This window comes from Ictidomys tridecemlineatus, chromosome 8 (assembly GCF_052094955.1).
Source record: "Ictidomys tridecemlineatus isolate mIctTri1 chromosome 8, mIctTri1.hap1, whole genome shotgun sequence".
NCBI classification, from domain to species: Eukaryota; Metazoa; Chordata; class Mammalia; order Rodentia; family Sciuridae; genus Ictidomys; species Ictidomys tridecemlineatus.
The window spans coordinates 76020488-76046410 of NC_135484.1; the positions used below are offsets into that span (position 1 = coordinate 76020488).

A 25923-nucleotide genomic window follows, 5' to 3' on the forward strand; every position below is an offset into this window, starting at 1 on the left:
TATCTTTGCTATCATGAATAATATTGCAATGAGCGTGAGCGTGCTGACAGCTCTTAAATGTACTGATTCAAATCCTATGGATATATTCACAGTAATGAGATTGCTGGATTAAGTGGTAGTTCTGTTTTATTAGAGTTTTAATAGTTCATTGTAAGTTTATTGTAATAGAAGAGCTCACACCCATTAAACACCCATCTTGAACTGAGAATTAGAATCCTTTTATATATGTATAATGATGGAAGGGTGGATGTCTCCATGTTAAATTGTCTCTTTTGTTCTCTATCTAAAAAAGAATGAAGACTTTTGGGGGAGGAATCATGAGGCTTAGAAGAGAAGAAAGGAGTTGGATATAAAGAGAAATGAGAACTCGAATCACAAAAAGATAAATTATGCAAAGACCTCTTTCTTTTCTTAACATTTTTGTTAAAAGTGTCCCTTAGTGGGACTGTCTTGCTGCAGTGATCACATTTTATATGTAGAAGCACTTGATGAAAATCAAAATGACCACCTCTTTTAGTTAAGTCATATTGGTTTATGCATTCTGTGGTAGTTTTTAATCCTCTGGGAATTTAAGGAAATCTGTTTCTCGTGGCCTAGCTGACAGCAGATTTCATTTCTGAATACATCATTGAAATCTGCTCATCAATGGAGAGCTAAGACAGAATGACATTTTGTGATTCAGTGACACAGTTAGCCCTGGTCTGGCTAAACTCTCAAGAGGAACAGCACTTAATCATCTGTTCCCTTTCCACTTATGGCTTGCATGCTTAAGTTTGCAATATAAAAGTATTCTATAATTGATTTCCAAGCATAGATTCTCAAATTTTTGGTCTTAGGACACTTTTATACTCTAAAAATGTATTGAGGATCCCTAAAAACTTTTGTTTTATGTGAGCTATGTCTGTCAATATTTACTGTGTTAGAGATTAAAACTTACATACTTTTAATTAAAATCAAAATTCTGTTTAATTCATTTAAAGATAAATATCAAAATCATTATATTTTAACAAAATATTTAATGAAAAATTACAATTTCCAAAAAAAATTAATTTAGGAAAATGGTATTGTTTTCCCATTTTTGCACATCTCTTTAATAAAGACTTAGCACAAGGCAACTGCATCCTCATATCTACTCCCACATTCAGTCTATTACAATAGTCACGTTAGACAGTTGGAAAATTCCAGTTTGCAACACTTGTAAGAAAAATTCATCTTAGTATTTTTATGAAAACAGTTCTGACCTTACAATATTATTATAAAAATGATTTTGACCTCACAGGCCCCTGAAAGTATCTCTGGGATCCTTGGGAGTCTACTGTTCATGCTTGTAGAACCACTGCTTTAGATCTAAAAAAATTAAGCTTACCAGTTAATATATTAGCTTGTGTGTATGTGTGTGGTCACCACACACAACTATTATTTGTTGAGTGACTTCAAATGCCCACCTCCACCCTCCCCACATTACTTTTTTTTTTCTTTTTGTACAGGGGATTGAACCACAGAGCCACATTCCAGCCCTATTTTATATTTTATTTAGAGACAGGATCTTACTGAGTTGCTTAGCGTTTTGTCATTGCTGAGGCTAGTTTTGTACTTGCTATCCTCCTGTCTCAGCCATCCAAGCCGCTGGGATTGCAGGCATGCACCACTGCACCTGGCCTCCACATTACTTTTTAAGTGATTCTGAGGCTTATAAAGGAATGTGATTCCTGCACCAGACTGCGTGGAAGGAAACCTCTGCTCCACCACCCAGTTACTTAGCAAGTTGCTTAACTTCTCCATACTTGAGTTTCCGTGTCTGTGGAATGGGGACTTCACACACACACACACACACACACACACACACACACACACACACACACACTTAAATAAAATAATGAATGGAAAATGCTTGGCACAAAGTATTGCTCAGTACATATTGCTGTTGTTACTTTTTTAAATTATTATGGTCATTTTTGCTATAGATTTTTTGGTCCTCAATTGTAAGAATACTAAAGGATATAGGAGAGTATCAAAATAGTCAATGATGGTAATATTCCTTAATAAAGCAAATGTAAATGTAAGTGCCTATTCCACATATAAATACAACTCATATTCAGCACAGAGCGGGAATGGGGAACCATCTGGGAGATGGTACCTGAGTAGCTAGGAAGCAACATCTATCACAGAGATGAGATTCCATTTCATGGAGACTCCTTCTTAGAGTTCCCAATATCTTATTTTTGTGCATGTGTTGCGGTGGAGGGTGTATTATGGATTGAACCTAGGAGTAATCTACCACCAGTCTGGCCTGCTTCAATAGAATCACATGTGTTTTTTTTTTTAACTTTCTTGTCAAGTCTCCATTTCATATTTTGAAACAGGCTCTCCCTAAGTTGCTGAGGCTGACCTCAAACTTGTGATCCTTCTGCGAACTTCCCCAAATCACAAGAATTATAGGCATGTGCCACCATGCCTGACCTAATGACACTTTTTAAGAACATAAATGAAGATGCTAACAGATGCTTTTGGCCAGTGATAGAATCAAAGGTGTTTCTAAACTTCGTATATTGACTAATGGTTTTAATCAAGAGGAAATATTTGGTGATGAGTTAGACTGAAATGAAAGATGCCACTGAAGATAAAAATATTCAGAGTGGGGGCTGGGGTGGTGGCTCAGTGGTAGAGTGCTTTCCTTGCATATGTGAGGCACTGGGTTCGATTCTCAGCACCCCATATAAATAAATAAAATAAAGGTCCATTGACAACTAAAAAATATTTTTAAAAAAATATCCGGAAAAGGGCTGGGGATGTGACTCAAGCGGTAGCGCGCTCGCCTGGCATGCACAGGGTGCTGGGTTAGATCCTCAGCACCACATAAAAATAAAAAAATTAAGATGTTGTGTGTGCCAAGAACTAAAAAATAAATATTGAAAAATTCTCTCTCTCTCTCTCTCAAAAAAAAAAAAAAATATCCAGAATGAACGTAACAGTATGGTGCAGATTGTAGCCATAGGAGCTGAAGAAGGGAGATCATTTTGAGCAAGAATTTATGGTTACAAAAGACTGTTATATGGACCAGCACCAAGGTCCCAGACAGCAGGGACCAGGGCTTGGAAAGGTTCCCCTTATTGGGGAGACAATCAACTTTTAACAATCATATTCTCTGTTGTTAAATCAGTCTTTAATACTAAGTTCATCTCCAGGCACCTAACATCTTTGTGCTTCATCTCTTTTTCAGTGTAGAAAACACCTTTGAGATAATTTAATAATCTTATAATTAATAATTTTATTTTCAAAACCTCAACAAGAAGTTAAATCTTATAGTCTCAAAAGCCCTATAAATATATCCTAAGGGAAGCTGGCATTACTTTTCAAATCATTTGTATTTTGGAAGGTGGATTTCGGTAATATTGAAGAACAGGAGATGAAATTCTGACCATATTTCAGATGAAAATTTAGAACCAGATTTTTAAAATTCTTTTTCTTTCCTTAAGGAAAAAAAATTATGGTTTCAAAGCTAAGTTAAAAGGAGCATCTTATTTAAAGCGGAAAAGAAGGTGTAGCTGCTATTTTGTCAGAACAACATGTAATTATAACCTTCTGGGTGTCTGTTAATTAATGGCTTAGTTCCCTATAGAGTGAAGTAAGACAGAAGAGGCTGGACACCCAAGGAATTTTCAGGAAGCAGTTTTATTGACTGTAGGGTCCAAAGTGTGGCTTGTACCTAAAATTTCCTCCTCTAGACAAAGAGTCTAGAAATTCTTTGAACTTTATAGCCAATGGGAGGGCGAGGGGCTTGGAGGTTCACATGACAAGTGCTTTTTGTTCCAACCTCTTTTGTTCCAGGAAGAGGTTCCTTCACAAGTTGTTTTTTTCTGCAAACCTGACATTTACGAAAGGAGGTAACTGCCAACTACAATGCTCTTCTGCGCAAGTTTTTGCTGATAGCTGATATCCTGTATCTGACAAGATGAGGAACTTACATATTACAAATATGGTGTGGGGTTCTGGGTGGGGGTCTCTGGCCTGCTTCAATAGAATCACATGTTTTTTATTTAACTTTCTTGTCATGATTTTCTTTATGTATAGACATTACAACCTTAGGACAAATATCCTTTGGCATCTTTTAACATACACATCCAAGAGTGAACTCGTTATGTTTCTTTCTCAAGCCTAGTTTTGCCATCTTGATGAGTGTTCTATCTACCTGGTCTTCCAAGCCAAAAGTTTGGGTGGCATGACACCTTCAACTCTGGAACTTCGCTATGCTGATATTCTTAGTGTCTTTGTAGGGAGATTGTCTTGCCTCCTGCTTTCAGTGGCATCGAGTGTACTGACCATTGTACTTTGTTTTTTGCTTGTTTTGTTGTTTTTGTGATGCTGGGGATCAAACCCAGGGCCTCAGATCCTAGGAAGCTTCATTTCTTGCCATTGCTTACCACTAGGAGGCACCAACCTCCTATAGCAGCAATCCCAAGGCTGCTCTCCACTCCCCAGATGCCCAGTTGATAGGCTAGCAAACTGCAACTCATCCCTCAGAACCTAAGCTAGGTCTCACCTCCTCTAGGAAACCTTTCAGTTTTGTGTTTTGCTTGGTAATTTTGATTTCTTGCTTTTGTATTTTGATGCATTGTAATTATACGTAATAGTGGGATTCATATTTGTACATACAAATAACATAATTTGGTCAATTTCATCTAGAAAACTTCTTTTCATCATACCTGCCTACCCTGATAGAGTTGATTCTTCTCAGTGTGCTCCTTCAGTGTGCTTCTTATACTTTAATTTTTCAGAGAGAGAGACAGAGAAAGAAAAAGAGAGAGACTTCCTTATTAGATTGTGAATTATTTGAGGAAAGATAAATCTAGAACTTAATTCAATATCCTAAGTGCCTAAGACTGTACTCAGTAAATTTGTTGGGCCACATTGATTTAACATATATTATAGGAGGGGTTATGAATTAAGAAAATATAATTTCCAGAAGATAATTAAAACTGAATTTTGTCATTAATTTTAAAAGGATCACATATATTTACGATTTTGTAAATTTGACTCATTTCTTATAGAAAAACAGTATTATTACAATGAGATTGCTAACATGCATTTCCAGTTTATAAAAATACTGAAAAGAATGCCATCTGTATATTTGGTTGTGATACCACCACATTTAACCCAGAAGAAGATGACAAGCATCTTTAGGCCCAGAGGAAAGGTGCAAGAGGTGGGGGAATAATTGGTTTAGAAAAGTCAGCTGTTGTCAAACCTTGATAATCATCATAAGTACTTGGAGATCTTAATCAAATTGAAATTTCTGGACCCTACTCTTAGGGATTCCAGGGTAGGTCTCAGTTGGATCCTGAAACCTGGCTTTCTAAAATAATTCCCACGTGACTCCTATAAGCAGCCAAGTTTGGAAGTCACTAGGCTGAGGGAAGCCACTGAAATATCATAAATTCAGGGCTCATAGTATGGAGCTTTACTTGAATGTTCTACATGACTCTAGCAAAGGAGAGACTTTCCAAACACTTCTGCATAGGAAAGCCACAGAGTACTTTGCTTCATCTAGCCTAAGAATTGAGACATCTAGTTACTAGTCATAAAAAGGTGGTCCCTGTGACATTATGAAATGTTAAGTTTCCACCAAAAGTCAAGCTTTAATTTTGTAGTAGAAATGCTGCTATTTGTGGGTCAATGACTGCTCAGGACATCCGTTCAGGGAGCCACATCAGTCACGTACTAGCCTACGTGAAATGGCACAACTGCCCATTTGGTGGATACAATAGTGTCACTTATTTTCCCAGGCCACAAAGAAAGCCTTTTTAAAGTAAATGTCCCAAGTGCAGTGGCAGAATACTAAGTTCAGTTCCACCTCAAAAATAACGCACTTTTATTTTTAGGCAATGGCTTGATAAAGTAGTACTTTTGTTTGGCAATAGAATCTTGGCACCAAGCATATCCTGAGTTTTAAGAAAAAATAAATAAAAACAGCACTTTATAGGTATTGCGAAGAAAAAATGTTTTCTTTAAAGTTATGCCTTCTAAGATCATCAATTGCAAATTTCTTGAACAACTAATTCATTCAAAGTAATTTTAAGGAAAAAAGTGTCCTCCTAGATCTTCTTTCCAGTATACACTATTATATTCTTTTCTTCTATATCCTAAAATTTGTGTTCTTCTTCTTCTTTTTTTTTAATCTGGAGTCTGGATAAGGAGAAGTAATTTAAATTCTAAGTAAAGCAAAAGTTTAAAAAAAAAAAAAAAAAAAGCCTTGACTCCTCTCAGCAGGAAGGACAGGGCTGGTGAAGGAAAAATGCCTAGAACAGGAAGAGGCTTCCTTTCATTACCTTTCAGAATCTCAGGTACTCTAGGAATTGATTGCTCCGTAGGTCCCTGAATTGCTGAAATTGCCTCTTTGAAATAATAATTTCAAAGAATTCTTTGATGTACAAAAAATAAGTATAAAAATTGGCCAGATGTGGTGGTATATGCTTGTAATTCCAGCTACTTCAGAGAATGAGGCACAAGGATTATTTGAGCCCTGGAGTTTGAGCCAGCCTGGGAGACCCAATTAAATAAAAAAAAGAAGTAAAAATTTATGAACAACTCTGATCTTAGTTATTGCTGTAGTCTGAATATGTCCTCCCCAAATTCCCATGTTGAATTCTAATTCCCATCCTGATGATATAAGAGGTGGGACCTTAGGAAAGGATTGGGTCATGAGGGCTTCACCTAGATAAAGGGGTCTGAGGGAATTCAAGCCGCTACCTCGCAAAGACACAGCAAGAAGTCACCATCTATGAAGAGGGGCCCACACCAGGCGTTGAATCTGCTGGTGCCTTCACCTTAGACTTCCCATCCTCCAGAACTGTGAGCAGTAAGTTTCTGTAGTTTATAAATTTCGAGCCTGATATTCTTTGTTAAAGCAGCCTAAATGACTATATCAGTCATATATACAGTTAAATCTTTTTCAAAATAAACTTTGTATTTAATTAGGTAGCACATCAGAAAGGAAAGATGTTAAGTCACTTCTGCCCACACAAATCCATCTGACAAGAAAAATAATTACCAAAGTGAAATGTTATTTATGTAAAGGAAAAAAACTCTACGATTTTAAATTACAGTTGTTTTGTAAAGTTATTTGAATTCAACCACTGATAAGATTCTCAAAGCAGTTAAATCAGTAGAGCCCTTTGTGCACAGTAGGCATATGTGAATATTTGTTTAGAGAAATAGATTTAGTTTAACCTTCTGTTTCAAATATAATAAGTATTACAGGAAAACAATGTGAAGCAAGACCCTCTAGTTAATATCATACATAACAGTTGGTCCCAAAGAGGTCATATAAAATACATGATCTTTTTTTTTTTTTTTGGAAAAGAGAAGAGCATGTAAGAATCAACAAGATATCTGCAAATCAAATGAGTTAAATTTTATACACACACACATATATATACACGAGTATGTGCGTGTGTGTGTGTGTGTGTGTGTGTGTGTGTGTGTGTGGCAGTACTAGGAATTATTGAACACAGGGGCACTCTACCACTACATTCCCAGCCCCTTTTATGTTTTGTTGCAACAAGTTCTCACTAAATTGCCGAGGCTGGCCTCAAACTTACAATCTTCTGGCCTCAGCCTCCAAAGTTGCTGGGATTACAGGCATGTGCCATTGTACCCATCTTAAAATTTACATTTTTGAAAAGTGTATTGAATGGTTATTTTAAGAAAATTACATGTATTCATATTTTAACCCTAATCACCTATTTTACTAAGCATGCTACATTATTCTGAATTTACTCAAACCTCAGAAATTATGTATGAAGAAGAATCAAAAATGAAGATTTTGTGTGTGTGTGTTTGCAAGTGTGTTAATATGCAGAATTCACCTTGAAATAGTTTTGGTTGCAGTAATCACATAGCTGTGTCCCCCCAAAAAAATCTGACCAAAACTTTTGAGTCGGTAGCCCTATATCACTAGAAGCAATTACAAAATACAGTTCAGTGAGATATGCTTAGATTTAAATAGAATCATTTTTAATTAAATGAACTAATACTTTCTAAAACCCTGATGTAAAACACATATACAGATACAGTAAGAGATAAAACTGATTATAAATTTTTATTGAATTATTTTTAACAAACATTATAAAAGAATATGCATTTGTGTTGAATTTCAGCTACTTTGGGTATCATTTACAAAAATCACTTATGATAACCTAATCAAATATTCCTTTGCATATTAATCAAAAGGATAGCCTCTCATTATTTTAGGGCATATCTTAAAAATTAATTAAAATGAATTTGTAGCCCTGGCAGAATTAGTGACTCTGTTGTGTCAAGAGAAAAGAGAACATGACTCTAGAAATTTCCAGGAAAAACAGACCAAAAATCAGACCTGCATTTCCTAAATTTTTAAGGACACACTCAATTGTAAGTCATTAAAAGTCTTTAAGCATAATTCCCTGAACTAACCCTTTTTTATAGTCATTCATAGCCAAACAGTAGTTTGATGAATTCAAAAAAATATGTATTGTCCCAGGACAGCTGCTGGACTTAGCTGCTTATGCCACTTGATAATCAGAGTATGTGTACAGCCTTGATCCCTAAAGAAGATAACTAGAAACATTTTTTAAAAAAATCCTATTTGTAAATTATATTCTTTTTAATAAAGGACATATCTAAAATTACTAGTCAGAAAACTCGCCAAAAGAGCACTTATGGTGCTATTAAGAAAGCTGAACTTGAAGCTGGTTGTATAGCTCTGTGTTGCAGCGCTTGCCTGGCATGCAAAAGGCCCTAGGCTCAACATCCAGCCTCACATAAAAAAGAAGAAAGCAAGCTGAACTTTGCCAAGAGGGAAAAGGATCTCTCTAGGAAAAGACTGCAGAATTCCTTGTCTTAAAAATATAGCACCTTATACATAGTAGGATTATAGTATAAAATGATGTGGCTTTGGATACATGATTCATAACTTGTAAAAAGTTTTCCCTATGCATATATAAAATTTTCATATTTTGAGTATTAAAAAATTAAGATCTTAAAATGTCTCAGCTTTCCTATTTTTAAACTAGATTTATTTTATAAAACAAAGTATTTTCCTCATTTTTAAATAGATATTGCAGTTGCTATTGTTTAAAGCTGTAGTTGATAGTTTATAAAATTTATTTCTTCTGATTTGTAATTCTAAAAACAAACAAACAAACAAACAAAAAAAACTAAACTTCTTAGACCCAACAGAAAAACAGTATAAATTCTGAGGGCAGGAGCTGAATGGATCCACCTCTGAGTAGCACAAATTGCAAATCTTCCTCTCTGTTCCTGATTTTCCGTGTGTTACCGCATACCTTTGTATATGCAGTTTCACATTTTACACATAACTGGCATCCTATTAGGGCCCTAAGAATAAGTCCATTGAGAAATCACATTATTGTACAAGTTTGAAGTTTTAAAATGTCTAATTTCTAAGAAGGCAGAAAGAAACAAAAATCTGTCCACAAATAAAACTTATCACCATGTAAAGAGTATATACTTGGCACTCAAGGTGCCCCTCTAAAAATGTACTTACACATTTTTAAATGTATGAAAATCTCCTAAATTGTAAGAAAATAAATTTGTAAAAATGCTCAAATGCTATTGATAGATTCAAGTCCAAGCATATCCTATGAGGTGATCTCACTAACGATAATCAGAATAGGTTTTCTTTGCGACTTAGATGATATATAACTTTGTATCAGCTTTGTCTTAGCCATAAGCACAATTGGCATCATTTCCGTGGATCCAGAGGCAAATCTGGGCATATTTGAGCGGAGTGATGCGCACAGCAACGTTATAGTCCTTCTGAACCCCATGGACATCCACCCACTGGTGGCCTGAATAGACCGCGATTATTTTGCGCTTCCAGTGCTTTTTGTCTGGCTCTTTGAGACGCAGATAGATCCCAGAGCCAGTGGAGCCCGACTCAGCATCGCAGTATTGATAGAGGAGATCACTGGATTCATCAGATACGCTACAAAACCGGTAGACCAACTGATCAGCCCTGTCGTTATCAAAGCCAGAGAAGTGGATCATTCCTCCAGGCATCTTCTTGATGGCCGGACTGACTCCTAGTTCCATGTACTTCTTCTTGTGAGCGCGCTTCAGCTCCAGGAGCGCATAGTCATAGTCCAAGGCCGCATCCCCACCTGCTCCTCTGGTCCAGCCTTTAGGAATGTAGGTATTCTTGACCCGCGTCCACTGGAAAGAAGGCTTTCCCTCCGCCACTCTCTGACCCCGACCCAACTCGACTCTCCCTCTTCTCGTGGGTCTCTCCTGCAGACTCACTTTGGTACCTTCCCTTTGGTCACTGGCCTCGGCTTCTCTCTTGCTCCTCTTAGAAACTCTGCGCTTCTTGCCTCCACCTTTCTTTCTCATCTTCAGCAATCCTACCCTTAGCTTTTTGCTACCTTTGACATAGTCCTTTCCGTCATGAACACAGTGCGCGGCTGTGAGGACATGATTAGGGGAAATGAGGATGCCACTGCATCCCGTGGAGAGTTTGACCGCAGTGTTGAAAGGGAAATTGGTTAAGAACCTTTTGTCCAAGATGCTGAACCTGCTGTCGGTGCCATACACTTGTCTCTTTCTCCTAACAGCTGCTTCTTTTGGAGTGCTATTCTGAGTTGGCTCAAGGACCAAACCTTGAACTTTCACCCTGGTTAAGGTTCTAGTGCCATTCTCAAAGACAGTCTCATAGGAAAGAGAATCCTCCAATTCAGAAAGGCCAGGAGCCGGGAGTTCTTTCTGGCATTCGATGCCACACACTCTGTTTACCACCATCCTGGCGTCTGCCTCGAATGTGGGGCTGCTGAGATAGAAAGTCCTTTCACTGACAACCCTGGGTATTTTTCTCAAGTGCCACATAAAATCTTGTTCCATTTCAGATCCATCAATGAGAGTCCACCCAGAGGTGAAAAATATCAACCAAAGTAGCATATTCTCCATTTTGTCCTTCAATTTTGTCCTTAAAAATGGAAAAAGAAAGAAATGTATTAACATACACTTATTTTTTTTAAAATATTTTTTCAGTTGTAGATGAGCACAATGCCTTTATTTATTTCTCTTTATGTGGTGCTGAGGATCAAACCCACGGCCTCACCCATGTTAGGTAAGCATTGTACCGCTGAGCCACAACCCCAGACCAACATACACTTATTCTTATATGTTAGTCAAGGAAGTTTTTGATGTAAGACACAAATTTATCTTAAATTGGTTTTTCATTTAATATTTTATGACAACTGTTCATTCTGATGTGCTTAATATACCAAAGACTAAAGTTTGGTATATAACAAGGACTGAAAGTCACCAATTACCCATACTGAGAAATACATAGAATCTCACTTTGTGTATTGGAACACATGATATTAATGATCTATGGGGTAATAAATATATAAAAAGCATTCCTTGAAAAAATAGAGGCTGTATAAATCATGATTCTGTGGAACTGCTTCCCTAGTTAGGTATTCTTTTCTTTTCTTTCTTTCTTTCTTTCTTTCTTCTTCTTTCTTTCTTTCTTTCTTTCTTTCTTTCTTTCTTTTCTTTTCTTTTCTTTTCTTTTTAATACTAGTATCTTAGTCTTATAACTTTTTAGCTAGTTAGGGATTAGAAAGGCAGTTTGTGATTATCGAGTGATAACTGACAAGATGATCTTTTACTATGCAAATCATTGTACTAGAATATGGATATCAAATATAGAATTCCCCATATTCTTTAACATATAAAACATGTGTCCTTCAACATAGTTCTGTAGCCAGACTTTTCAGAATGTCCTATCAGAGTCCAGTTGTATCAAGTGTAATTTCATTTGTTGGTTAAGTATGTCATAGTGGTTTTTCAGTCTATTATGTTAACCAAAGATCATGGCCAATACTTTTGAAATTTTCAATCCCTTCAGTCACTTTCAAGCCATACTTGGCACAAAGCAATGAATAGATAGGTGTATTTCCCACTACGTGTATGCTCAGCTAAATATCCTTCCAGCAGTTGAGAACAGTGATTGAGAGCCCAATTTTTTTAACATTTTTTAGTAGTAGATGGACACAATATGCCTGTTTTATTTATTTATTTATTTTTATGTGGTGCTGAGGATCGAACCCAGTGCCTCACACATGCAAGGCAAGTGCTCAACCACTGACCTACAAGCCCAGCCAGAGAGCCCAATCTTGATTTCTCAACCAAAGGATATGTTAGACCAGTGCTTCTCAGATTACAGTCCCAGAACCAGCAACATAAGCATCACTTGGGAACTTATTCTCAATTCTCAGAGCCCACCCAAACCTACTATTAGGAGCTCTCCTAGCAGAGAGGAGGGCGGGTTTCCTAGCTATATTTCATCTATACTTCCAGATGATTCTGAAACTCAGTAAAGTGTGAGAATTACGCTGCAGCCAAGGCCCGGGTGCAGGAGCTTGGCTCTACCAGAAGGCAATGTTTCCAGGGATGATTGTTTAACTGGGTTTCAAATAACATCTGTTTTATCTTTGTATACAAAATAAGTTTATACTGACTCTGCTCTTTTCTGTGTTGGCAACTGCTAATATGCAATGGCTCAGAACTCGATATAAAGAACAAACAGAACTTAGGTTTATATAAGTGGTTGAACATGTCTGAAAAAAATAAATCCAGTAGGCTTGTACGCAATGCCTTCAACATCCAATGTTAGGCTTCATGCAATGGCATTGGTTTGCCAGCCCTGTTGAGAGCTCCACTTCAATTCACTGCAGGAAAAAAGCCATGCCCACATCTATCCTTGGGCAGAGGAAGGGCAGTGCCTTGTAATATGACCTCAAATCACAATAATAAGAGGACATGGTTTTAGTTAGCCTGTCTAATTTGGTCTGTAATTTAAAATTGGACAAGTGTTTAAGGACACTTTCTTTTGGAAAAATCTAAGTTTGCCTTGTGGTAGAATGACAGTGTAAACGATAGCTCTTACTGATGGAGCAGTCCACAGTTCAGTGGATCCATCTACAGATGCTCATCATCTGAAAAGCACCAACTCCCTGACCTAAAGGGACATGATCCTTTTGTAACAACTTAAGTGTTTTGAAAACTCTAATATTCCCTTGACTTCCCCCACCTTCTCCTCTTTCCTGTCTTCTATTATAATTGTGACTTTACTGTCAGTTTCCAGGTGGCTTGAATTTAGGGTTTCAAATTCCAATTTTGGTTAATGAAAGTGAGATCGTAGTCATTTCTCTCCACCATGAGTCAGTGTACACAGAGTTGATTATGGGTTAGATCCTGGAGCCAAAAGGACTGGAAGGGGATTAGGGAGAAATAAGGCTATCTGCCTATGTAGTCATAGGAACTTTTAATGATGGCATAAATGTACTTCCACATTTGTACCTACTCTATTAATAGACACGGACACACATAAGTACAAGAGATGATTTATTGCTATTTTTCTGTTGTTTGTTTATGATTTCTTATAAATGTGGAATACTGGTAGTGTTTAGAATACTCGTGTATCTATACCATCATAATGGTTACAAGTGCAGATCAAAGACTAAGATCAAAGAATGACTTGGGCACAGTTCCCATCTTTCTACTTACTGGGTATTTGAATGTAAGCAGTTCATTAACTCACTAGGTTTCTCTTTCCTCATCTGCAAAGTGGGATAATAATAATGTGATTTATAGATTTAAATGAGGTAATATCTGTAAAAAAATTGTCACTAAGCCCACAGCATAGTAAGCAGTCAAATTACTATACAGCAACAAACATATTATTTTATGTTTATATTTTATTTTAATATTTTTAATATTATGCTTTAGTGGGTGAACTTATATCACTTTAAAACTGGCTCATGAGCCAACATTAGAGAATATATAGTTTCAAAAAAGTCAGTCTTACAGTTAAATATTTTTATTTAACTATCTTGAATTTTTATTTCAAGATAGTTTCCAATTCACTCTCAAATGCCCTTCTTCTTTATTCTGTTTTCTGTGTTCAAGGACAGCTTCACTTTAGAGACTTCTCAAATGAATGCCTTCCTAATTACTCATTTCCCTGAATATCTGTGGCTTTGCACTATATTTTCCTCATCACTATTAAACTTAAGTGTGGTTAAATACACTTAAGTGAGTGAACACAGCCACAAAACACTTGAATTGCATTCCCAGGTTCTCATTTATAGCCTGGAACTACATTAGGAATTCTGGAACTTCATCAGGTCCTCAGCCTAAAAAAGAAACCAAGTCAATGTCAAAATAATTTCTCTAAGACAGCAATCTACAGTGAAAGAAAAACCTAACTTTGTGAGCAGGTATATGTAGAGTATAAAGAATTTGACTACAATATAACATAATCATACTCTATAGCTCAGTTTCCCTCTTTCTCTCCTTGAGAAGTTTATAGTTTATAGGTAGAGCAGGCAGATCAATGAAAGATTAGATAGATGGTTGCTCACTATACTAAATATTTCAAATTAATTATTTGTCCTAAATATAAACAAATATGAAGATTCTGACTTTACCACCAGAGGACCTGCACTGAACTGCATTTACTAGCGGAAAGATGCATGCTTACCTAAACCTTTCTTTTCACCTGGTCCCTCCATAATGTGCAGTGAGGTAGTTGTCCATACTCATGTAATAGTATTCTGACAAAAGACACAATTTTGCATTAACCATCAAACATTTTCTGGAGGACTGGTGTGGGTCAGGCACTATTCAGCCAGATCAATGACCCTGTAAGGCCCACACCAACTTCTAATGTGTATGTTAGGACACACCAGTCATGGCATAACCACTTTTTTGGCTGTCCTTTATTTAGCCATTCATGATACCAATCAACTATCCCTCCCAACACCCCTGCCTACATTTACACACATACTTAAATGTGAAGACATGTGCTCATCTCCTCCTCTACTTTCATCTTCCACCTGTTCAGTAAGGACTCTCACACAACAGGGAAACCTCGTGGTCTGACCCAGATATTATAAATAACTGTAGGCAGAAATGATGCCTTAGGCAAAGTGCTACAAGCTGGAGAGGAGTCACAGTAAACAAGCATAAAGGAAGTATTAAAGACATGGGTTATGTTTTGGAAAACACTTGTAAAAATGTCACAGTCACTACTGAGCCTTAAAGAAGAATGAAATTATGGCATTTACAGATAAATGGATGGAGTTGGATAATATCATTGCTAAGTGAAGTAAGCCAATCCCCTAAAACCAAAGGCCAAATGTTTTCTCTGATAAATGGATACTGATCCATAATGGGGAGGGGGGCAAGGGAAGAATGGAAGAACTTGGGATGGAGCAGAAGGAAGAATGGGGAGGGGGAATGTGTGTGGGGGGAAGACGGTAGAATGAGATGGACATTATTATCCCCATGAATAATGTGACTCTACATTATGTACAACCAGAGAAATGAAAAGTTGTGCTCCATTTGTGTAAAAAAAAATAAATTTTAAAAAACTTCATAGTCACTTTCAGTTTGGGAGAGCAGTTGCAGAAAAAAATAGATAATTTATAAAGTTTAATTCCTGAGTTACCATATCCCTTACTGAGTGTTAATCACTGGCAGGAGCAATATTTAAGCAAAAAAGTATGTGGTACTATACTGATGAGAAAATAGCATTGTCAGTGACATAACAAAGATGGAGAATAAGAACAGGGGTATTTGGATGATTGGGAAGCCGGTAGACTTTAAAACCAAATCAGCTTGCCACTTACTAGCAGTGTGACTTTGTCAAAGGTGCCTAATCTATCCAAAGATTATTTTCTACATCTGTTAAACAGGCACAATATTTTAGAGTACTTTGAGGAGAAACTGATTTTATTTCAGAAAGTCTCAGGATTAGAAAAGGCCATAAGAAATCATCTAGTTTAGCCCTATATTTTAAGGGCTTTTTTTTTTCATCTCAAAAACGAATATATAGGTCACCATGCCCAAAGCACAGTAAGGACTCAACAAAAGGCAGCAATAATGGTGTTGGTGATGATGATCCAACACCAGGAGTGGAAACCTAAGGCATAAATCCAGGCATAGTGTTGTGTGACTGTAGTCCCAACTACTCAGGAGGCTGATGCAAGAGGATCCCTTGAGCTCAGGTGTTTAGGGTCAGCCTGGGAAACATAGTGAAGTCCTGACTCTTAACTAAAAAACAAACCATTTAGGTAGATAGTGATAAGGCATGTCATGCATCTCTTAACTGCTGTGTATATATATCTCAGTGTAGTATGCAAATAATGGCCTCCAAAGTCATCCACATCCTCATCCCCAAAACCTGTGGATGTGTTCCTCCCTGTGAAAGAGCTGATGCAAATGTGTGTAAGTTAAAGATTCTGAGATCTGTGGAGTATCCTGGATTACCCAGGTGAGTCTTATCCAATCATGTGGGCCCTTATTAAGTGGGTCAAAATAAGACTAAGTTGTAAATAAGCACAGGCCCAAAGATGCAGCCCCATGACCCACAGAATGCCAATGGCTTCTCCAAGCTGCCAAAGGTAAGGAAACAGATTCTCTCCTAGAACTTCCAGAAGAAGCTGTCCTGCTGATCTTCTTCAAACTTCCAACCGTCAGATAAGTAAGATAATCAATTTGTGTTGTTTTAAGTCATTTTGGTAACTAGTTACAGAAGCAATAGGAAATTAGAACATTTATTAAGGTGAGAATCTAGTTTCTAAAATCATCTGCCCTAGATATTTAAAAATAATGAAATACTAGGAAGTGATATGAAGTAGAAAAGAATTTTGGTTTATGGGTCTTAAGCACACGTGAAACTATTTAAGAAAAATTATACAGACATTCAATTTAAGAACTAAAAACAAAAGAGCATGATAAGACCTGATGGTGGTATGGAGCAGTACTACTAGAGAAAAACAAGACTTGGAACAGGGTAGATAAATATGTTTATTCATCAAATGCCTACTAACTATTCTGTGCATTATTCTAAAGACTTTTTGTCACCAGAATCTCTGATAATCCTTCTTTGCTACTAAGTTGAACTATAAATTCCTAAGCTCTCCTCCAGCTCTAAAGTAACCAGGAGTGAGAAAACACTATTTATTAATCGATTATCCTCAAGAAGTTTTCGTTCCTGCTCCTCCAGAGTAGGACCCACTTGCTATCTGTGTTGCTACCACTAGATGGCAAAGTCATCCTGCTCATGGCAAATCTAATGCAAACATTTAAATTGCATCCACTCAACAGTGAGAATTTACTGTAAAGCATGGGAGATGGGGTGGAGGAAGGGGGCAGGTCTAACAGGCTAATAATATACTAAACAGTTGTCACATATGGAATTTATCACCTTTAGAAAACCCACCTACAGGCCCCAGAGCCCATCCTGATGAACTGAGGGCTGATAATGCTGTCTCCAGCCAGACAATTCTCTGGCAGGTGGTTTTCCAAAAACAGTTACAGTGCCAGCACACTTCCACCATGACCTACAGCACTGCTAAACAGTCAGCCAAACGTGCTGCAATTCATTTCAACGCTAAGGAAAATCGTGAACCTGCCAAATATTTCACATGTTTATCAAATACTTTATAATCCATTACTAAAGGATAAGCTCTCCACTAAGTCTATGCTGAGGGTAAATGGCAAGAAAATTCATTGACGATGTGCCAATTTCTACTCAAAATATCATACCATAGCACTATTTTCAAGTTTAGTTTCAGGAATGGAGACAAAGTAATGTCTGCTTTAAAAGTTTGGCAGGGCTCAAGGGAAAGGAAGATGGTAAAGTTTCACAGTTGATTATTTTACAGTAACCCAGAACTTCTGTTTCTCATCACAATAAAAAAATAAATAAAACCTGCCTTTGTTTTTTAGCTATTTTTCCAGGACATGTACATCTCAATTTATGCAATAGATGTGCTGTGTGTGAATCAAATTTGGGCTTAATGGCACTAAGGGAACCCCAAGGGAACTCTGCAAGCGCTTTCATTTGCTGATTTATGAAGTGAGCAGCATATGGCTCCTGACTTATCTTTGTGTTTTTCAAGTTGGACTTTGAAATCAAGGAATATCTGTAAGTGTATTAGGTTTCCAAATTTTCGGGCTTTAAAGCATTTTAGAGTCACGATGTTTTTTAGCAAATCATACTACCAGTGTTACCTATATGAAGGTCTTTAATTCTTTTATTTTAAAATTATAAAACACTGACTTGGGTACCACTAATTTGATTTTGCTCTTCCCTCTTCATCTCAAAGTTTCCATCTGCAAAGTTAACTCAGTGCTAAGGTGAGGTAGCTTCATCCTTCCAAATTCTAGTCAGATTCTACTGTTAAAATGTAACATAGTTGTTAAATATTTCAGCATTGGGTGCAGAAAGATCAATAATTTACTTGGTGGAAAATCAATCCACAGTAGCAGTTGGTTACTTTAACATTCTAATCAATCTCATATTTTAAAACATGAAAAAGACTCTTGAGAACACACAGGTTTCATAGCTGTCTGGAAGAAAAGCAGGAGGTGTATCTAAATCTACCCCTTCTCACACTAAAGACATTTCTCTAGTATTTCCTAATAAAAATAAAACTCCATATGATGCTTGGTCACCCCTTTAAGCTTAGATGTCTTATTTGGCTGGAATTTTAATATTCTCTCTTCCAAATAATAAACCAGATTCTAAGCATAATTCTTCAGGCAGCAGAATATGACTTTAAGAATTCTCTGTAGAGACAAAGGTACTGGAAATAAAATGAGAGTTGACATCAGAAGGCAGAAAGGTTAATAAGGAGGGGGGCTAGATATAACATGCAACTTCTTTGTGAATCAATGAGAGTGCAATAAAATCAGAGCAATCAGGCAAGAGTTTGTCCACAATTTTTCAAAAACTTTGTAGTAGAAAATCTCAACTACACAAAGTCGAGAGAAAAGAATAGGAAAGCCAAGAAGAGAAAAGCGTAACCCCTGTGTGCCCATCACTTAGCTTCAACAATGATCAATACTTTTGCCAATTTGTTTCATCCATCTCCTCCACCTTTTGTGAGGGGAGGCACTAGGGTATTTTGAAGCACGACTTCCATTTCACTTTAGCTCCTTATTTTCTAAATGGTTTCTACTGCTCCTTTTGCTGACCCAGGCAACCACGTTGATTATAAAGGGGGCGCAGGAGGGGGGCGGGGTGGGCGCTGGTTTTCATGGTTAACTCTGCCAAAGAAGTTTTCAACGAGAGTAGACTTTCCAGGAATGGGTTTTACACCTTTCTCAGAGGCATCTGTTAATAATCATAAAAATAAAGAGGGTCCCCTCTGGTACTGCTTAAGTAGAAAGAATTCCATTTATATTCCAACGCAAACACTGTTACTGTTAAACCGTGCACACTGGACAGCCCAGGGGAAGGGTGGTTGGCCTCTTTGAGGGCTGCAAGTGCCCTGCTTGAGCCTTTTCTTTAGCGCCCTCCAAAGAAGCTGTCCTCGCGTGGGTTCTGCGTCTCAGGGAGACGTGCAGCTTCTGGGATCCCGCCCTTCCAGGGACTCCATCCTTACCTGTAGGAGAATTTCCCGGTCCCAGGCGCTGCCCAGATGGGATCAAAGAGCCGCCGAGGCGGCCGCGAGCGCGGAAGGAGGGCGGGGCGCCGCCGGCCGGAGCCCGGGACGGCCGGAGCCTGCAGCTGCGGAGCTGGGGCAGAGACTGCGGAGGAGGCGAGAGCCGAGCTGCGGGCGGGGAGATGGGAGGGGAAAGGGGGCGATGACGCGGGGCGGACGCGAGGGGAGGAGGTGGGCAAGAGTCCAGAGAGCCGAGGGGGATGTCCTTGAAGGTGCGGGTGGATCCATCAACTCTCACCCCAGTGTCCCTACCCACCCCCCTCCCAACACACACACACACACACACACACACACACACACACACACACACACACACACACACTGCATTGGTTAAGCAACAGTGGGGAAGCTCATGAGTGGGTTCGTGAGAGATGTCTGTCCCTGTGGCACCCCTTAAATAGTCTCGAGATGACACTCTAAAGTGGGGGAGGGTTATGCGAGGAAGTTGTTCCTGAAGTCTCTTTCCCATGGGCTTCCTATGGGGACCCAGCTGTCCATGGGAATCAAGAGTATTTAACCAAACTTGTCCCAGCCAGCCTCTACTAGGGACTTGGCCTCCCTGGACCCACCCTGCAGGGCCAATCTGACTTGTGTCAGCGCCAAGAGCGAAGGTCGCCTCTAGCCCTTGGTTCCCACCAAACCCAGGCCCTATGGGAGGGCCCGGGACCGCAAGTCAGTATGGTGGGGACAACCCTGGAAGCATCCAAATCCGCCTCCAGGGGGAGCGCGACAGTCTCCCTCCATTAGAAGAAAACTAATCTTGGCTTTTTCAATTTAGGATTAGTATTCTTTAAGGTCCTTTCCCATCTAAGTCTCAAACAAAATTCTAACCTTGTCCTTTCTCTCTGTCCCTCTTTTGTTCCTCTCCTTTTGTTCCTGTGGAGTGGAGGTTATGTGAGGAAGGAACTCTTCAGTCAGCTACTAACCTGGGTGACAGGTTGGGGCAAGATGCACTGATACAATAATGGGTAAAAATTCCATCCTGAGGGCCAGGACATCAAATAAGAACACAAGTACTTATAACAAAAGATATTGGCATGTCCCTTATCACTTGGTTTATTTCTGGTGTGTTGCATTTCTCAGATTTTTATGTATTTTTTAACAGAATGAGATCATAACACACACAATTTTGTTTTCTCACTTGAAATTTTCATTCATGCATTTACCCATTTAATTAAAGTCTTTTGGTAATTTTTAAGTTTTGTAGTAGAATTGATTCTGAAACTCTTTCTTACCAAATGGAATGTGAGGAAGTTAGGAGAAAGCCCAGAACTCAGAATGGGAATCCTGTCTGACACTAGAGTTGTGTACCTTGGGCCTCAATTTCTTCACCTGTTAACTGAGATGGTGAGCTAGAAGAGCTTGATTGTCTACAACTCTCAAACATTTGGGGAATTTTACTGCTGTATAAATCCAGCGGGATATGGTATGGATACAGGTCTGATTCCTTAATTTAGTGAACATTTCCCATCATCATCCCATAAAACAGACTTCCAGTGCTCTCACATGTTCATGGTCCCTTCCTGAGACTTTGATCCCAAAGCCCTTTGCACTTTATTTCTGGTCCAGATTATCATAGTACCAGATTAACTTTTGATCTGGTCCTGATGATTGACATTTACTTCTTCTCTGGTTCCAGGGTTCTGGCTTCTCTTAACATGGTGGATTCCTTCTCCCGGCTTACTCTAACCCCTCAGGTTTTCTGAAATCCAGTGCAAGCAATTTCATTTCATTTCCTTCCTTCCTTCCTTCCTTCCTTCCTTCCTTCCTTCCTTCCTTCCTTCCTTCCTTCTTTCCTTCCTTTCTTTCTCTTTGTTTCTTTTTTTTGAACATAGGCTTTAGATGTATTTTTTTTACATGTTTACATGTTCTCTAAAATGTTCATTATATGTTCAAAATCAAGGACACACGCTACTTAAATTGACAAAACTATGTTATTGTTTTCTTGTAGCAAACAGAGCATTAATCGGTTCTATCAATAGTAAAAATATCTAGAATTCAAAAGAAAAAAACAGTCCAAATTGGATGGGTACCAAGGAAAGGAAGGACTTCCAGTACAAGCAATTTCTAGACCCATCCCCAACCTATTTGGTTCCCCATTTTGGTGGTTACCATGGTTCTACATTTTTCGATGTTCCCCAACCAGATTTCCATATGGAAATTAATAGCTTATACAGTGTAACTCCTACCATTTTAGGAAGTAATGCATTGTAAGGAATGTTATCTCTTTTTTTTCTTACATTGAATTTTAACTTTATTCAATCAACCATTATCTATTCTTTCATTTCATGACTGTTCAGAAATAAAGTTAAACCAGAGAATATGTTCTATTTCATGTATCATGGATAATTATATTCCCCAAGTGAACAAATTTAAAAATCTAAATTTTAAGAGTATATGGGCTTTTAATACTATCACCATAATTAATAACACAGTAAATAGGTTTTCACAACATTAGAAGGAACCTAGAGTTAATAAAATATAATCTGTCATGTGTGATAAGACCTAAGAAAGAGGGCTTCCTTATACATTGTATTTCCCATGATATAGGGGCAGAGTCCTTAGGTATGTCAGGTACAGCAAAAGACAGACTTGAGATGGGAACAGATGGAACAGGAAGGAATACTGTATATCAGAGAACTTTGAGCTATGTTCATAAAGCTCATGGTTCTACCTTCACAATCCAGGAATGTTCCTATTCAGCCAATGGACCTTGGTACATATTAAAGTACAAGTGGGAGGTGGTAAAGAGAGTGTAATGGGTACTCTCCTTAACACATCCAAGAAGAAAGAGCCTCTCCATCTCATCCATCTTGTCATGCCTGTTGTCTTTCCAATCTTTACACATTTCAAAAGCCCAGTTCCGAGAGTCTTCCACATCCACCTCCCAGTAATATCTGCCAGTGGTAAAATCCTAAATACCCCAGGCAAGAAAGCATTCTGACTTTGGAGTGATCCAGGAGGCACCTTGAGGATTACATCCAACATTCATACTTCTCAACTCTCCATAGAGGAAGACTGTTGGCTCTCTTGGATACAGAGTAATATCAACTTGGAAACAGTTAAGCCTGTTGATTAGTCTAGTGATGGGCCCTGCACTGAGTTCTGGATTCACAGGCTGGGCTGCATACAGCTGCATGGATTCAAGACTCTGCAGTGTGTCTCCAGGGGCATGGAGTAACTCCACATCTGGTATATGGCATATGTCCTTCAGCTCCTCATACATTCCTCTTAACATCTCCTGTATATTATCCATTCTGGTTTTACTTTATTTGAGTTGCTGAAAAATTTCCTTGCCTTTCTTTTTCAGCCTCTCTAGATGATGCCATTCTTCTTTTTGGAAAAACGGCAGGAATGTTATCTTTAAAAATTTTTTTTAAGTCTCATAGAAAAGTTTATAACCCTCTTTCCCCATGCTCCTGGATTTAGTCTTCAAATATTATGTCTATAATGACTGAAGCTTTTTTCAAACTACTTTTGTGTATGTGTGCGCACATGCATGTGCTGGGAATTGAACCCAGAGCCTAGCACATGCTAGGCAGATTCTCTAGCACTGAGCTCCATCCCCAGACATTTTAAAATATTGAGATAAAGTCTCATGAAATGGCCCAGGCTAGCCTCAAACTTCTGATGCTCCTGCTTCAGCCTCCAGAGTAGCTTGGATCATAGGTGTGTGCCACTGTACACAGCTTCAAATTACTCTTAATACAACACAAGCCCTTCACTAATGTACCAACAGAATTTACAATCACCTATCCTTTGTGAGAGGTGAAACTTAATGGGAGCAAGAGATATGGGACCAAAAGGCCCTGAACATTTCAAGCCTTTAGGGACATTGTGGCCTCAATAGAAGAAAAGTGGTTACCACTGTCAGACCTGGCTATGAACAAGACAGTATCACTTAGCTTTTTTTCTAGACTTCCTAAGAAACACAGACCAAAATACAATACTTCCCTTTGGCTAAATCTACTTTGTAATGGAAATGTACTTGGAAAGTTTTAGCTATGGAAAGACAGGAAGAGGAGATGTTTCATGGTTCATGGTCAAGGTCTAAGTGACAACTCAACCTTGCGGAAGGTTCATAACTTGTGGCTGGAATCTTCCCTGTTAACTTTTAATCCCATTTCATACATTAGGTAATAGTGTTCTACATGTTCAAAACTTCAGGACCCTTTGGCTATGGAAAAGAAAAAGAAAATTAAGCAAATGTGATTTTAAAAAAGATAGGGTAATATTTGTCCTCAAATTAGATTAACTCTTATAGAAGCTACCTATGACCAGCTAATTTGAGAAACAGTTACTGACTCTCCACAAACCCACAGATTCATTAATGCTCTTCTATGTGGCTTGAGGAGGAGCAATAACATGTTCCCAAAAGAAATCTGAAAGTGGGGTTCCTTGGAGCCACTATGGCACAGCCTTCCTCCATTTGGACCTGTTCTGTCTCATGGGCAATGTTGATCTCTCCATCCTTTGTGATACACTGGGTCTGGATATTTGTTACACTGTTTTTGAATAATTTGTTTCTATGTATGCTTCCTGAATAGAAATGTGAAAGCTTCACAAGCAGGTAAACTTTTGTATGTCCAGCACCAAGTACAGTACCTGTAAATTAGATGTCCAATAATTGTTAACTGAGAAAAATTAAAAGATCTTTAAAAATGAACCAGAATCAAGAGATTATCTATCATTCTCATCTGTAGTTTAGAGATTATCAAAAGAAACTGTATTTCTCACAGAAATCACTGAGACTTAACCTAGATCATCATAAGTAAAAGCTCTGCAAAGGACCTTAACTCTAGGGAATGTGGCCAGGATGAACACTGGGCCCCAACCAGAAAGTCTGATGGGGACAGGATTTCACAAGGCATTGCTGAAAGATGGAGACTCTTATAAACTGAATTCATAGGAATGGAAAATGGGACTAATAGAGCAGAATCATTTATATCTCAAACTTGGAAATTCATGATAGTTTGGGGGATTTTTTTTATTACTCTACATTTTTTGTTGTTATTCTGGAAATGAAGATAAATAACTAGAGGACATAAACAAGGCTTCAGTGAAGATATTTATCAAGGTCAAACCTGAGCAAACCTCATGCATCCAACCACAAAGAATAAAGGCTCTTCCTTTTGTTGTTGTTTGTTTGGTTGGTTGGTTCTGAGGACTGATTCTTTGCACATGCTAGACAAGCACTCTGAGTGCTTCTTAGAAGCTCCACCTCTGAATATGGCTGCACTGGGGACCAAGCCTTCAACACATGGGCCTTTTGGGGACAATTCAGATTGAAACCATAACACTTTCCTTTTCTCCATATTCCCCCAAGATTCTGAGTAGATCCAGAGACAAAGCATGAATTAAATCATACAATCTTTATAACATTTAAATAACCTCATGGAGGATGAACAAATGGGGAATGACCACCCACAAATATATGGCAGTGCATGAAAAAAAATGGTCTTAGAAGAGTCTGATAATTCTGGGAATTACATGTTATTTTATGTGGCTATTATGATGGGTGTGAGGAGAGAAAGTGAGAAATGAGAATCACAAATAGGCTGAGCCACATTTGATCCTGTGGGACAAATGTTTCAGATCACAGATATCTGGTGTGACCAATAAATCGAAAGTTTTCCATTAAAGTCTATAAAACTGATTTCTAAGCTTTTGGGGAAAAATGAGATCAGGCAAGTCTGGTCCACATTGCCTCATGGGCCATCATCAGCTGAAGTTAAGCAGGAGGTAGCAGTTAAGATGGAACTAGTCCTCTTGAGCTTAAGCCTGTCACCACTCCTATTGTCAGCTCTGCATCCAGATTGAATCCTGGTTTCTACTTATCTCCACAGCATTATTGTTTCTCTCCTTCTTAGCCAACTGTACTATTTTGGGGCTAAGGGCTACCAAAAAAGATAAGGTCCATTTGCATATCATAAAGACAATCCCAAAAGCACTATGGAGAGAGAGAGAGAGAGAGAGAGAGAGAGAGAGAGAGAGAGAGAGAGAGAGAGAGAGAGAGAGAGGAAGAAGAAGAAGAAGAAGAAAAAGAAGAAGAAGAAGAGGTGAAATAGAGGATTAAGCTTATAGTTGGAAGAGCAACTACAAGTTGTAATAGTTCCAGTTATATCTTATGACACTTAAAACTAGGCAACAGCTCTGGAGATGGACAGAGGACAGATTCCAACGATAAAACTGAGTGAGCTAATGACTGAAAATGAGAAATAAATAAAGAAAAGAGAATATTTTACAGCTTAGAATAAACCAAGGTCACATACAAGAATATTTAGTGCAATGATTTTTGTATAGTAGCAAAAACAAATGAACAAACAAACAAACAAAAACCACAGAAATGAAGCAAAAGCCCATCAAAAGAAAATGGTTTGAATACCCTCTGGTATATCCATAC

General features: G+C 38.2%; 1 protein-coding gene and 1 pseudogene across 7 annotated transcripts in view; both read right to left on the reverse strand.

Annotated features, from left to right (window-relative positions):
• Window positions 1-8079: 8079 nt before the first annotated feature.
• Prss35 (serine protease 35) overlaps window positions 8080-25923 on the reverse strand; it is a 70845-nt gene continuing 53001 nt past the window's right edge. For 3 of the 7 annotated variants that reach the window (XM_078019681.1, XM_078019679.1, XM_078019680.1), the window contains exons 4-5: window positions 14546-14618; window positions 8080-10978 (exon numbers count right to left, since the gene is read on the reverse strand). In XM_078019681.1, coding sequence (XP_077875807.1) covers window positions 9721-10959 — 1239 coding nt within the window. In that variant the 5' untranslated portion in view covers window positions 10960-10978; window positions 14546-14618 and the 3' untranslated portion in view covers window positions 8080-9720. Of the gene's footprint in view, window positions 10979-14545; window positions 14619-19460; window positions 19613-25923 lie in introns of those variants that run through there. The other 4 variants (XM_040283011.2, XM_040283012.2, XM_040283017.2 and 1 more) reach the window with 3 other exon arrangements.
• On the reverse strand, window positions 19460-22893 carry LOC120888659 (tripartite motif-containing protein 51 pseudogene; annotated as a pseudogene).